Raw genomic sequence first — 16,432 nt, forward strand, 5'->3', positions numbered from 1 at the left:
GGCCTTGATAATTGTGATGTTAAGATTCATGACGATGTTCTATTTCAATTTAAACGGTCACAAACAAAGTTCGAAATTTACACGAATTGTGATATATTAGGGGCGTGGCCAATGCAATGGACCGTTTTTACCGGAATAGAGAAATATCACATACTACGAATACCGATAAAAATAAATTCAGAATAATTAATAGTATTTTCAAAATCAATATGGATATTGTGGAGAAATGTTTTCATACATGAATGTGAAAAAGAAATTCAATAAAATACGTTCGTCGAAAAACGCGACGTGTTTGGTCTTGGTTATTGTGACGTCAAGATTCCTGATATTGTTCTACACAAATTTTAATGGCAAGAAACAAGTAAACATCAATTGTGACGTACTAGGGGCGTGGCCACTGGAATTGCCGTTTTTGCGGGAATCAAAATTACACATTTAAAAGTATTTTTTATGCTACCAATAACAAGATTTTTTTTCTGAACAGTATTTCATGGACTTTTATTACTATTACTTTTAAAATGTAAAAAAAAGTTATATTTCTATATTGACAAACTTAGAATAGCATTTCATATGCTAACAAAATTAATTTAGCACAGTAATAAAATAAATTTTAAGTTGCTATAATTTTTATAACTGATAATGATTATTATCTGAATGAGATCCAATTGACCATTAGAATCCATTTTTTAATTACAAAGATCGGAAATCAGAAACGGAGTGAACGCAGATGAAGACGGTCGCATTTCCTGTTAAACACTAAAACTTTTAATAGAGTTTAAAAACGTTATTTTTTAGCGAAAAAAATAATTGTGAAAAAATATAAATTAAAGTGTCTCCGTAATTTTATTTTCGATATGAAAATAGTTAGTAAAAACATGTGATTCCTTTGAAAAACATCGGGTATTGAAATAAATAGTATTATTATTTATTTATGTATTATTTGTGATCAAAATGGCGTCCAAGGAAGCTGTGGAAAAACGGGAAGACGCAGTGAAAATAGAGCGAAAAACTAATTCGCGGGAGAGAGCTAATTGGTTTTCAAAGTTGTTTTTTCTATGGCTTATGCCTTTGTTTTATAAGGGAAATAAAAAGGATTTAACTACGCAAGATCTTTGCAAGCCCATGCCGGAAGATGAGTCTGAGAGATTGACTAACAAATTAGAGAAGTAAGTACGAAACCATACCGTAAAAGTATAAAACTTGAGACAGTTTTCAACTTCAACTAACTGTATATTTTTATATCTCGTTAAATAATAGTTGATGTTTTAAAGATATTGTCGGCCAAATGTCCACCACAGTGTTGTTTAATCCGAGGTCCATTTTTTATTAGTTCTCTCATTAGATAAGAAAAGTGGGGTAAACAAATTTACTACCCTGGCAATACTAACGAAATGTTCATTTTGCTTCTTACTTCTTAGACAATCTGACTCATATTGCCTTCTCAAAAATGTTTTCCCTCTCTGTTGCAACAAATTTAGAATTCTTTCTTACTTCTCTAAATGGAAATCATTTGAATTTCCTTAAAAATATGATCTAAAAACATGAGTCATAAATCAATTTAAACTCCCGAGAAATGATTTATTTTAAACGAAAATTTTCTCCTAAAATATAGGTTTAACGAGCAATTAAATTACTCTAAAAAGACTATTGAATTCCTAGATATAACTATTACATACAAATATAAACGATTTAGGTACTCTAATGTTATTAAGTAGGTTATTACACTTCCATCAATTTATTATCTCTTATATCTTATATCTTACAAGTATTATGTTTAAAAGTTAATTCAAGCACTTGACCTACCTTTAAAATTATTGTGTAATAGTATTTATATTAATACAGGTCAACTCGTAATGAAGAGTACGGTTCGTAGCTCAATCACAAATAACTATCGACGTGCTAATAAGCGACGTGATAACAATTTCTCACCATGGTTGTTTATTGTATTCGATCACAATGGAACATCCGTGAACACCTAATATTAAATCAAAATATTTACGTTTTCCGACGTAAAATCCTTCTGCGCGATCACATATTTGAATTTCAACACTGACAATATGGAAAATATTCCAAAACTGCTATTTTATTTATTTAATTCATCAATCATCATTCATCATTCATCATTCATCATTCATCATTCATCATTCATCATTCATCATTCATCATTCATCATTCATCATTCATCATTCATCATTCATCATTCATCATTCATCATTCATCATTCATCATTCATCATTCATCATTCATCATTCATCATTCATCATTCATCATTCATCATTCATCATTCATCATTCATCATTCATCATTCATCATTCATCATTCATCATTCATCATTCATCATTCATCATTCATCATTCATCATTCATCATTCATCATTCATCATTCATCATTCATCATTCATCATTCATCATTCATCATTCATCATTCATCATTCATCATTCATCATTCATCATTCATCATTCATCATTCATCATTCATCATTCATCATTCATCATTCATCATTCATCATTCATCATTCATCATTCATCATTCATCATTCATCATTCATCATTCATCATTCATCATTCATCATTCATCATTCATCATTCATCATTCATCATTCATCATTCATCATTCATCATTCATCATTCATCATTCATCATTCATCATTCATCATTCATCATTCATCATTCATCATTCATCATTCATCATTCATCATTCATCATTCATCATTCATCATTCATTTATTATTTATTATTACGCCCAAGGGGCATTTACAAAAATTATACAGTTAAGTACAAACATAGTAAGTAATAATTTTAAAAATAAACAAGACTTTTTTTATACATGTAGAAACAAAAAAGCATACTGCAATGCAAAATAAAAGGTGAAACTTTGCATTATAAAAAATAAAAAAGATAAATATGGATATAAGAAAAATGTTAGAATTGAAAAGCAAATTGTTAATAACTTGTAAAGAATTTAAGCAAAAAAAATGGTATTTTATTTTATTTTTATTTTTATTTATTTTTCAAAAATATTTACAAAATAGTCTTAAATTAAAGTCCTGCTGAGTTGCATACATACAACTCGTCAGCAGGTTCTTATAAATTACATTGATTATTTACACTTAACCTACATTAACAATAATTTTACTATAATTTAACAAATTAATGTTCAAAACAAATAATAAAAATTAGTTTACAGTAAGTATATATGTATAAGATAATAATATAATACACGGTACACAAAAATATTTGATAAATTAAATTCAGAAAGAGATAAGATAGAGAAAAACAGAGAAAAAATTGCATGAATAATAAAGGTTTATTACGACTTTAATATATAGTTTTAAACAATGCATTTAAGAACGTTTTAAAATAAATAATATGTATGTACATACCTTTTGTTAATTATACACTTTGTTAATTTAAGTAGATTTTAAGAATGTTTAGATTAAGTATAAGTCATTGATGCCAATCTATTAGGGCTTACTTAAGCCTGTTGATTGGCTTAATTTTAAAAAAGAAAAAAATATTTTTGAAAAATAAAATAAATAAGTTAAAAAAATTAAAAATGTATTTGATTCTAGAAACTGGTGTGCAGAAATCCAAAAGGCCAAAAGATCGGGAAGAAAAGCATCCCTTCTGAGGGCGCTTGTGAACACTTTCCTGGCCAGCTACGTACTCGATGGCTTCCTCAACTTCATACAAGCGATGGTGTGCAAGTATGTCGTTTGTTATTATTATTTATTATTGTCATTATTACTTTATTGTCTGTCAGTTGCAATGTTTATAATGGGCCTGCCACACACTCGACGAGTGGCATGGGAAGTAGCGAGGAAAGGAGGCAGAGACGCAGTGTTGCAACATTACTCGTCATGCTCCTCGTCGTGCCCACCGCTCCCAATTTGTCGGTTTTTGTTCGCGAGTCAAAGGACCGGCAATATGAGCGCGAGTGGCTGGCCACATAATCTCGCGGTCGCAATACGCATCGAGCGCTCACACAAGACGCACGCGTCATTTTTGAATGATGTATATTTCTTTGTATGACATTGATATAATTAACTATACTAAAAATGCATAGCGCGCTCGCTGCCACCGTTTTATCGTCCATTGTATAGCAAAGACAAATGACAAGTGCGATTAATTGCGCGAGTAGAGCAGTGTGTGGGCGGAGAGGGCAACATCGGGCAAGAGGGCGGCAGCGCGAGGAGCATGAGCATGAGCAGCGCAAGGAGCATAGTATGGCGGGGCTATAAAAAAATGGCGAACAGGGCCGCGATTATGAACGCAATCTTCGTCGGTACATTCCGAGACGGTATAAAGTAACATCGATATTTATGTACGAAATGAGTATATTTGGATGAAAATTCAAAGTACCTTTATTTATTTATTTATTTATTTATTATGGATAACTTATATAGCGCCATTTTCGTAATAAAATACCTCAAGGGCGCTTTACATGGTGATTCTATTGTTAAGTTAATTTAATTGAAGCTTTTAAATTTGTAATTTAATTAAAATAATTTATTTTGTTGTCACGTGCTACGGATTTATTCAAATGATTTAGAGAACAAGTGGGTTTTAAGTTTTTTTCCGAAACATCACTTCACTTTCACAGCCTCGCACCTCTGCTGGGAGAGCATTCCATGCCATAGGGCCTGCGACCGCAAATGCGCGTTCACCAAATTTAGTGCGCTGTTTGCGTAGAGGTATAATAACTTTTCCTCTCGCCGTAGACGTAGCTGATCTAAGCGTGAGACGCCTGTCAGCTAGTTCATCTGGAATGCATAGTTCCCTTAGATATTCCGGAGCCGAGTTGTGCAGTGACTTATACATAAGCCAACAGAGTTTGTATTCGACCCTCTGTGGAAAACGTAGCCAGTGTAGTTCCCGAAGTAGTGGAGTGATATGACTGAACTTAGAGATCTTTGTCGGTAACCTGCAATTGAATATGCTTAGAAAGAAAAAAATGTGAATATTTTTCATACAGAAACCTTAATTTTACTTAGTTGATAAAATCAAAGATATATTTTAACTTTTCATCAGAATACGTACCCAGGAGATTAAAAAAATAACGCTACCTGTAGAGTTTTTCAATCGGGTACTTTTATGCTGATAATACTTTTATTATTTTGAAAAAAATGCTTTTGAAAGCAATAAAATCTAGCACCCATTAATCTAGAATATTCTAGAATAAAACTAAATTAACTAGTAAATTATATTTTGATAAGCTTGCTTGTAACTTCGAAACCTGTCAGTAAAAAAAATGTTATTAAAAACAAAATCTCAATTATTTAGTACCTAACATTTATAATTTATTGCCAAAAGAACTTAAATAACACACAATTTAACAAGAGGAAAATGAGAAAGTGGCTACTTGATCAAAAGTGTATATATAAATAGTTATTAAACTAGCTTATGCGTACATATTTTTATTTTCAATTTTTATTTTAGTTACTGTAAAAATAGTTTGTTTAAAAAAGAATTAAAATGTTAAAAGTGTAAACAAATATCGTTTAACAATGTTTGATTATGTCCAAATGCTTGCAGACTGGCTGGATTTGACATTGTTGAATTACTACCTGGTAAAAGAAGAAGTATAAAAATTGGAAAATTGTTTCCAGGCGTTGCCTAGTAGGTGATTTGGTTCAGCCGGATGAATCTCACCCACGTGATAAAGGTTTCAGCTCTTTCACTTCACAAAAGTCAACAGATGGAAGAGTTGAGGAAATGTGGATGTTCAAACATGGGCAGAATGGTGAATGTTACACAGTGTGTAAAGTGGCCACTTAAACCAGCCAATGACAGGTCATAAGCCATGTAAATGCCTAGACTTCCAAATTTCTTCTCGAAAACTTTTTCCCTCTCTGTTGAAATAAATTTAAATATCGTTTATTTCAATCGCAATAATACGCAATAATAATAACCGTAAAGTCTGAGCTTCAAATAAATAAAAATATCACAATATGTTTTCATGTTGGTAATATCAAAAATTTCAAAGAAAATGACATTTATGTTTTGAGATGTGTTTCTTTTGAAGTAATAATCATTTTAATTGCATCCAAATCACTCCACTCATCTCGACAATCAGTAACATATAATTGAGCTGTATTTAATTCCTTCGAACGCAGAGCAGACAACGCTTTTACTAAACGAGAATGCGTCGAGTAATTTAATATGGAGCTATTAGGTAGACTGGGTATAATTTATAGTTCACACCGGGGTCAAATGATAAGCTGGAAGCCATCTCGTAATTAGACCATTCCTACTATGTGGAGTGTATTTATTTATTTATTCTATTAAGGAAACATGACAAACTACTGGGCCCGTATTTTAATTATTTGTAAAGTGAAATCAAATTTTCTTCGCGAAAAATGGAGTTTTGACTACAGTAATAATTCTCTCGACATATCGTTGTTCTTAATCCGGGTCGTAAAATTCTAACAAGATTCTTGCTGACGTCATAATCCACAATAGAGTAAAGGAATTCGAGAACTGCTTGTTGCACTTGTCTAACAATGGTATTAAACATTTTTTAAAAAAAATACTTAAAAATAATAAATTTCAAAAATTTTTATAGTGCCGTTTTCGTGAGTAATCACGTCAAGGGCGCAGTACATTATACTTAAATAAAAAAATAAGGTCCATCTACAGGCCAACTCTTAATTACTATATACTAATAAACAAATTTTACATATCATGTAAAACACATAATATGGTACTTCTAAAAATTACATCTCAAAAGTAGCACTTTTCAAGTCAGGAAACGACTTCACAAATAAACAAGTTTTTAATTTTTTTCTGAAAAGGGATTCTGTTGCACAATGGGCAATTATCACGGATTTTTTTATTAGCTAATAAATTAACTTGAAAAATCACAAGACAATCGGTACTATTTTTATAAAAATCCGCTAAGAAATAAGGGAGATATACAGGATCAAAGTCTAGTCATTTGGATGTAAATAAAAACAGACAACTCATGACGTCACTAAGTTTGACGTCATCGAATGCCGAGATAGTTTTTACGTAAAAGTTTATGATTCGAGTAGAGTAAGTGTAATGGGGTGACTTTGATCAGTTTCGAACTTTAAACGTGTGACCGAGAAAATAATAAAAACTTGGGAATCAAAGTCAACCCTTCGGAGCGGGGACGCTTTGATACATCATGATTTTATGCGTTTGTTTTGAACATTTTTTTTTCTTTATTTGGATAAAAAAAATATAAGTATACAACGTATACAACATTACTACTAAATACATTTTTTAAATAAATTTAATACATATATTTACATTAACGTTTCGCTTTACGTAAAAAAGAAAAACTACTCTTGTGTATAAAATGAGGAGTGACGTCTTACAATCATTTGTTTATTTTATTTTTAATCAGTAAATATTTTTAGTATAACATATAAATTATAAAAAAACAGTGTTTTCAGTCAGTGCTATACAAAAAATAATTATAAATATAACTTTTCACTTCTTTCTGAATTATATTATCCATTCTCCAATAATAAATTACCAACGAAAAAAAAAAACCCAGGAATTAGGAAATTATGAAAAGGCGTGTAATTAATAAGCGTTTAAGTCGAATCTCAAGAAATAATTAAGTAAATAAAAATAATATACTTTCATTCCACATAAAACAGAAATTATTTTTCTAATTATTGTTAACCAAAAAATGGAATTTTGATGTAAACTCAAAAATAGTAATTAAAATATAAATCAAGTTTAAAATGGAAAAATATTATGGTTATTTAATCAAATGTATTTATGAAATATTTCAAATAATTGATAAAGATAACATAATATACCTTGCTTTCTGATTGAATATAATCAAGTTTAAAATTGAATAATATTACGGTTATTAAAAAAAAAGTTTTAATGAAATATTTCAAATAATTGATAAATATAACATAATATACCTTGCTTTCTGATTGAATATTATTATCAGTTAATAAATGTATTATTGTGTATAAGAATTTGTTTATTGGCTGACATTATTATCGAAACAGAATGAGAGGTTGTTGTGTTTTTTTTATTTGATGTAAACTTATCTTTCACAGCTTTGAAAACATTTATTTTACCGAATAACTTAGAATCCATTACTTTATTCCAGAAAAGCAATTATTTTATCTGTTTCGTACAAAGACGTGAAACATACTTCGGAAATTAATATTGGCCATATTCAATGTGTTTGACAAAATTTCACAAGAAGTGCAATTGAAGTGAATGAGGTTTTTTTTACAAGCATTTCGTAACAATTATCCGATTAACTAAATTAATCCCTTCACCGTTATCGTTTGAGGACGAAGCTTCACTTTTATTTACTCACCTTTAAAAGAAAATCTTTTAGACTCGTTAATTTGAGTCATTATATTTTTTATTTACATTCTGAAATCCCATCCCCAGTCCCCACATTTTACTATCTCTTGGTAAATAAAATTTTTCTTCTGTTCTGTAAAACTGGCTAAAATGCTTTTAAGGATGTTTAGCTTTGTATTATTTATTGTATAGTGTTTCAAATAATATTTTGTAATGGTTGGAAGCAGCTCAAATTTTTATAACAGCTTTTCCTAGTATTTGAGCAAAATATTTTTTTGTAGGCCCTGTCTCAAAACTTTTATTAATAAGTTCGAATCATGTCGCTCGCAAAAAAAGATGTATATAAAATGATTGATTTCAGCTCATTTTAGAAAACTTCTTATTATTCGTTAATAAAAAATTAAAATATGAAAACAATCATAATAATGGATACTCGGTAATATAAATACCAGTGATGTCAAGACAATGCAAATTACGCGAAATTACTTTTATCATTAAATAAATAGTCTATCACTAAATAAAAAAAAAATAGCTTGACGATTCTTACTTGAAATAAAGTTATATAACAATTGCATTTAAAGCGTATTCCGTATTCCCATAAAAAAAACACTTAAAATTGACCGAAATTTATTAATAATCAGAAGTTATAGAGATAAATATAAACAATATATCCGCTGATCAAAGTCGCCTTACGATTTAAATGTCGCCCCATTTTACGGTCGCCATTTATTTCAAGGTTGGCTAAAGAGGGGGAAAAATCATAAACAACAATACGCATCGTTTGAATTTCTATTCGGTACTACCAACATTTCAAACAAATGCACGATTCGTGGTGTACTGTTGGGTGGGTTTGGATGATCGAATTTAGTACCAACCGAATAAAATAGCTTTTCTGACATGTTGAAAATAGTAAACGAAAGTTATATGAAATTATTGATTATTAGAGCTTTTATAAACACTAAAAGAGTCTTTGAGAAATCCTTTATATGTGCAACATGTTAAATCCGATATTCCTCCCGGGTGATAATACCCTATTTCGAACTTCTGAAGGCAGAATATTCCACGCCAAAGGTCCGGTTATTGCAAAAGCCCTTTCGCCAAAGCCTATGCGACGGCTTATTATTTAGTTTTGTATACTAGTCACCGGTCTCATACCAATCGGTTGCATTTTTAAGGAGGTGAAACTATTAAATTAATTATATCCGATTTGTGGTGTTTTTGTTAGTGCGTATGCTATTATGAATGCAGTTCCCTGTTTTAGGGTTTTAATAATACATTAATGACAAAAGTGTTTTATTTATGTAAAATTTCCAATGGTTACTTATCTGACTGATTATCTCAATTTACCGTAAAAAATGTATAACAAAGTATAGACGCGCTCTTGCGTAAGAGAATTAAGTCATTTTTGTGGATTGGGATTGTAAATAGGTGTATAAAATTGTGGCTATTGGCAAGCCAAATGTCAAGAAAAGCAGTCTCCATAGTAAGTGTAGTTTAATTTTCACTTTTTTGTATTAGATACTCCTTACTATTTTGCAAATGCAGTATATTGTATTATTTTTTATAGTAAACGCCGATTTTTCGCCAGTGAACTGTATTTATTTACGGGGAAAACAAAAAACAAACCGACACGAGCGTTGACTTAGAGATTACACACGCGTTGCCTTATGGCTACGATAATTTAAGCATGCTCATTATTGTTTATTGTGATCGCTCAAATGCTTAGCATGTTTTTAAGCACGTCGATAGTTATTTTATTTATTTATTTTTTATTTAGATAACAAAAAAATAAAATATTACTACTAAATACAATTTAGAGACTACACACGCGTTGACTTATGACCGCGATGACTTGGGCATGTTTATTATTGTTCATTGTGATTGCTCAAATGCTTAGCATGTTTTTAAGTACGTCGATAGTTATTTACGATTGAGCTATGTCCAGTAAAAAAAATTGTTTGCTAATTATTAGTAGCATACAAAATATTTTTAATTTGTAATTTTGAATTCCCGCAAAAACTGTCATTCCATTGGCCACGCCCCTAATATGTCACGATTCGTGTTTATTTGTTCCCGGCCATTGAAATTGGTTAAGAACATTATCACGAATCCTAACGTCACAACAACCAAGGCCAAACGCGTCGCGTTTTACTAGCAACGCATTTCTCCCCAATATCCATATTGATTTTGAAAATACAATTAATTATTCTAAACCCATTTCATATATTTTTATCGGTATACGCACTATGTGATGTTTCCCTGTTCCGTCATCCCGCTAAATCCCGCTTTTTTTCTTTCTTCTTCTTCTTTTTATTGTTCCTCTCATCGAAGGAGGTTGGATATCATCGTAGCATTCTCACTTTGTTGGCAGCTGCCCTGAACAAGGACTGAGTGTTGCAATGGAACCAGTCACGCAGGTTCTTAAGCCAAGAGATGCGCCTTCTACCTACATTGCGTCTTCCTTCAATCCTTCCCTGTAGAATGACTTGTAAAATGTTATATTTTTCGCCTCTCATCACGTACTCCAAGTACTCAAGTTTTCTTTTATTTATTGTCTTCAGTACCTTTTTATCTTTTTCCATCAGTCGGAGAACGTCATCGTTTCGGACTCTGTCCACCCGGAGATTTTTAATATCCTCCTGTAGCACCACATTTCAAAGGCTTCGATATTTTTTGAAGTGCTTTGGGTGAGTGTCCACGTTTCGGCTCCGTAAAAAAGTACTGAGAAGACGTAACATCGAGCAATGCGCATTCGGAAGTCTAAATTAAAGTCTCTACTGCAAAGAAGGTCACGTATCTTGAAAAAGCAGTCTCGCGCCATTCCTATTTTGACTTTGATCTCTTGTGAGTGATCGCCATTTATCATTCAGCCAGCATCCTAAATATTTATATTGATGGACTTGCTCAATAACCTGCGCTCCGAATTTTAAAGTCATTGAGAAAGTTTGTGGCTTTTTTCGAATAACCATACATTTAGTCTTGGAAATATTCATTTCTAGCCCTTTATTCATACTAGCCGTGTGAGCTCTGTCCAATAATAGCTGCAGGCTTTCCATACAATAGTAATAGCTAGAAGGACAGTATCATCCGCGTATCGGATATTGTTTATAATTTGTCCATTTATACTAATGCCGTCTGTTAGTTCATTTGGCGCATCTCTAAAAATGACTTCCGAGTACAAATTAAAAAGGAGAGGAGACAGAATGCATCCTTGCCGGACTCCTCGACAAATGTTTGTATCCGATGTATTAACATCGGATACAAACATTTGTGTAAGCAATGACAAACTTGAATTATCATCATCCACTTTCAGTGCAGCTTTTTGATACCAGTAGAGGTTACCAATTATCCTTATATCTCTAGAATCCGGGTTGTTTCTTTTTTAAATTTCTAGAAGTTCTCGGTGCCGCACTTTATCAAATGCTTTAGCATAGTCTATGAAACATCCACGTTCATGTCGCGGAAATTTTCAACTAGCAATTGAATACAACAGAGAGCTCCTCTTGTACCATATCCATTCCTATAACCATTTTTTCATTTTAATATTTATAATTATGAAGATTTGCACGAAATGCTAATTAATATAAACCGATTATTTTCCTTTCAGGTCTTTCCAGCCTATCGCCCTGGCCTTCCTGATAGACTACTTCGCAGCCGGCAGCACCATGACCAAGGGGGACGCGTACATGTACGCCTCGTGTGTGGTCGGCCTCTCCATGATGTCTGTCTTCATACAGCACCACACTAACCTCTCGCAGACACAGCTGGGAATGAGGATCAGAGTAGCCTGCTGCTCCCTGCTCTACAGAAAGGTACGCTTCATCGCAGGAAGGCCAATAGATGAATGACAGCTACTCAAACTGTCGCACATTGAAAACATCAACCATTAAAACTTTTATTTTGTTAAATTTGTCATCCAGAAGGAACATATTTTATGTATTTATATGAGGTGACATTTCGGTTCTTGTCCAGATGGTCTAATTTAGCTTTCGTACTCCTTATGTTGTCAATCCCGGGATGATATTATTTATTTATTGTATATACGGCCTCAGCAAATTACAATGGAGAAACATATTGTCGGTTGGCGCTGTTAAGTAAATAACAGCATTTATCGAAACTATTCCTGGCCGATTACCTTTCGTTCCCATCCTTCCTTTGACCCATTCTTATGGTACCTACCTAACATCAAGATAGAAGATATTCAAAATTAGAAGATTCGGATTTAGAACAAAAACAAAACAACATTTTTGACTTGACATAAAATCGGATAAAAAGTGGTTGGAATCGTTGCGCGTCGTGGAAAACATTGTTATATTTATAGTTTATTTTGTGATCCAGTGCCAGAAATTGAAGAACATTCAGATCATATTAAAGGTAGGTATCCATTTCACGTTCCTATCCTTTCTCAAATATTTCCCATTCACAAAACTGAATGAAATTCGATTTTCATTTACAGTCCGCCTTTTCGTTAATAGGCGCATTACCGCCAATCTAGAATTTAGACAAAAATAATATTTTCATATCGAGGGATTTATAATTCTTATTGGATGTTCCCTAATCATACGATATGCGTGGGACCAATAAGAGGCGAGCTTTTTGAGGTAGAACAGTACCGCGGATCGGAGTAAATAATGTGTTACTACTATTGACTAAATAATTTATGTTTTTCCAGTTAAGATGTGCGTCAATAAAAATATCCAAATATTTTATGTCTTGTACACATTCCATATGGTAGCATTTACAGCTGGTGAGCGCGTTACAATTTGTATCCTGAATTTTATTCTTGGTTGGCTTTTTATATTTGGACTCTTTTTTGGTTTTCTTGGAGTTTAGCGTTAGCAAATTATCTCTGAGCCGGTTTTTGTGAATATTCATTATATTCGTATCGCATCAAAGAAAAATAGTCCTTCGGAAATAACGTTCGAAATACTAGGTTACAAATAGAGAATCTTCAAATAATATTTGTAATCTGCAAGCTATATAGATTATTTTTCGTAGGAAGATATAAACGGCGGTGGTGATTTATAATGAGAAAGTTCAGTGGTTTTATTTTATTATTTGTTAATTAAACAAAGTCAAAATTATTTTTTTTTATTTTTGTACATCGTATAATCAGCGCTACGATTTTTTAAAGTTTTGTATTTCTGATATAACTCCGCGTGTGACGTCAGAGGTTCATTTCCGCTTATTCTCATTCATTCTTCCCATTGGTCCAGAAGCGACAAGCAGACCGGAAATCTTCCATAGCTGTCTGATCATAGGTTGATTTACACGAACCAGTGACGTCATTCAAAGTAGTGCACTTTTATCAAAATATATTTTGATTATTTTTTCCGTACATTTTCAAAAAACTTTGCAGTACAATTTAATGCTTTAATTTTTACCTCATGTGAGAAAATATTTTTTGTATCCAATTTCCCGTAGGGCTGAAGTTTCGGATTTATAACAATGAGGAATTCCACTGTTTTCTATTTTTTTTTTCTATTAGCGTACTATTTAACTAAGCAAAAATATATGTATTTTTTTTTTGTGCGTTATTTAGTTAAGATATGATTTTTTAAAGTTACATTTATCAAATACCGCGCCAAATGACTGTAATCAGTGTGTCACTTTTCAGTAGTGACGTCATGAAAGAGTTGGCGTTCTTACTTTCACTGACCTGACAAGAATCTATGGAATATTGCTTTGATTACTTTATTTAGATGATCGTAATTTGCTCATTTCTATGTTATTGTTGTTTTTACGAACACTTCGATTTAGAAAAACCTAGAAAGTTGACATAATCTCTGGCTGAAATGTCAAATTATACTCTTTTTTTTCTATGGTCAAAACGTTCCTTACAAGGTGCGGGGGCTTTAAAGCGGAAACCGGAAATACTATACGTAGATATAAGGAGTGACGTCATTATTTGACGAGATGTTTCATCCTACTCCAATTTTTTTAAATATTTACGTGTACACGAAAACATTTAAAAAATTTAATTCCGGGTTGGGCTGGAATTCCTCATTGTTGTATTTATTTTAAGCATAGTTACTATAAAAATATTATTACCGAAAGTCAAATATAATGGTAAGCTGTGCGTAATCGCTCGGTAAGGAGTTGTATACAAACATCTAGTAACATTGTATTTTTTTCTAGGTGCTGCGTCTCAGCGGGAAATCTCTCGGTCAGACAACGGCCGGGCAGCTCGTCAACCTAATGTCCAATGATGTCAGCCGGTTCGACAATGTCCTGATCTTCCTGCACTATTTGTGGATAATGCCATTCCAAATAGCGCTCATCTGTTATTTGATCTACACGCGAGTGAACATTGCGGCCCTAATTGGAGTAGCCGTTCTTACCCTGCAGACTATCCCGGTGCAAAGTAAATGTTTTATGAACTAGCTTATCAACTGATTAAATTTTGGTATTTTAAACAGAGATAAGGCTCAGTTTGTTTCTTTTTTGGGTGATACCGTGTCTGTTGGATTTTTTCCGACGTTTCGGCTACCATTGCAGGAGCCATCTTTATGGTAAACTAAGTGTCTTGTAGAAAAAAGTATGTGTTTAAGTACTAGTAATTTATACCGAGTCGCAGTTGGCAGTAGGCATATTTCTATTCATTTGTGTAGTATGAGTGCTGGGAACCATGTTGAGTTTAATTTCAGCCCGTCGTCTTTGTTTATGCCATTTGGGTGTCTGTGTATTTCAATTGCCTCTTTTATTATTCGTGCACTGTAATTACTGGGTTAATGCAAAATTATCGGTTTAAAGGCGAAAAAATGTCCGGAGTCTATAAAGTATTCCACTACTGCGGATTTGTCAGGGTGCCCAAGATTACACGCTCTTTTGTGTCCGTCAATCCTTTTCTTTGCTGTGCGCCCTGTTTGTCCTATGTACATCCTTGGCAACTTAGTTTATTAACAGCTTCCGTTTTCAGGGAATTCTTATTTTGCCGACTGCGACACGGTACAATTTACTAGTACTTGAACACATTTCTTTTTCTACAAAACACTCAGTTTACCCTGAAGATGGCTCCTGCAATGGTAGCCGAAACGTCAGAACAAATCCAACAGACACCCAAAAAAGAAACAAATCGATAACAGAGACCGTGAAAACCTTCGCACCTATTTAGAGATCAAGCTGTTGAGAAAATAAGAGTTTAGGCAGTTACAGAGGTGACAGTCTCTCTCAGTTTTGCGCTTATTATTTTATTATTATTTAACACTTTGTATACATATAAGGGCGGGCATATTGCCTTGAAGCAATTTCTTCCTACCTACCCAAACCGTTCAGTTTGAGAAAATTACAAGTACATGGACATATTGAATCTTACGATTTATTCAAAATTATAAACAAAGATCAACAAAATAAAAAATATAACACTTTACTATGAATAGAGCAGAAGAGATGGGAAGGAAAGAAGAAGGATATATGAACAACTTAAATATTTAGATAGTGACATTTCAATCTTGACTCAAATGTAAATAAAGAAAGGGTCTTTAACATTACTGGGTAGATTATCCCACAATCGAGCAGCCAAAAAATTAGAGCGATGACAGGGTATTAAAAGGATTCTCTCGTTACTAGAAAGAAGAGATAGTCCGTGTTGTGATAGAGGTTGGAAGAGCCCTCTCAGATAAACAGGCGAAGTGGGATTATTTCAAATGTTGTGAAGAAGTGATACAATGTGAATTTTTCTTCTATGCCTGATACTGAGCCAGTGTAGTTGCGTGCGATATTCGGTTATGTGGTCGATTTTTATACGATTTAAACGCTGTGTGGGACCAATGCCCGCTGTCGCCTAATCTATTATCTTGACCTTTCTTTTACTGTCCTAAAAACATCCGCGTTACGGTGCTGTGTAGTCATTACACATGCAAAAAATGAGAGATTTTAAATTGGAGGAATGTAATATTTACATGCAATTATTTATGGTTGAAGTCAAAATTGATAATACTTTTAATCTAATTGTTGAAAACATGAAAAAAATCATTAGCTCGTGCTCCCAGCTCGGGCGAAAAGACCGCTTCTGATGAAAATGGATCAGTCGAATAGGTACAAACTGGAAGCTGGGAGAAGTACTAGAATCTTTGCTGTTCGCGTGTCTGACGTGTAAAATTTTCTCTCTCGCTCTGTATATTCAA

The 16,432-nt window shown here is 32.7% G+C and overlaps 1 protein-coding gene across 2 annotated transcripts in view; it reads left to right on the forward strand.

Moving 5' to 3' along the window:
- Nucleotides 1–701: 701 nt before the first annotated feature.
- The window catches only part of LOC148272478 (ATP-binding cassette subfamily C member 4-like), a 51,075-nt gene continuing 35,344 nt past the window's right edge, over nucleotides 702–16,432 (forward strand). Inside the window, exons 1-4 of one of the 2 annotated variants that reach the window (XM_088239995.1) lie at nucleotides 702–1,166; nucleotides 3,572–3,706; nucleotides 11,914–12,118; nucleotides 14,445–14,670. In XM_088239995.1, the coding sequence (XP_088096121.1) occupies nucleotides 952–1,166; nucleotides 3,572–3,706; nucleotides 11,914–12,118; nucleotides 14,445–14,670 (781 nt within the window). In that variant the 5' untranslated portion in view covers nucleotides 702–951. Of the gene's footprint in view, nucleotides 1,167–3,571; nucleotides 3,707–9,705; nucleotides 9,790–11,913; nucleotides 12,119–14,444; nucleotides 14,671–16,432 lie in introns of those variants that run through there. The other variant, XM_088239996.1, reaches the window with a different exon arrangement.

This window comes from Micrasema longulum, unplaced genomic scaffold (genome assembly GCF_059751315.1).
Source record: "Micrasema longulum isolate JH-2025_06_02 unplaced genomic scaffold, ASM5975131v1 h1tg002325l, whole genome shotgun sequence".
NCBI lineage: Eukaryota > Metazoa > Arthropoda > Insecta > Trichoptera > Brachycentridae > Micrasema > Micrasema longulum.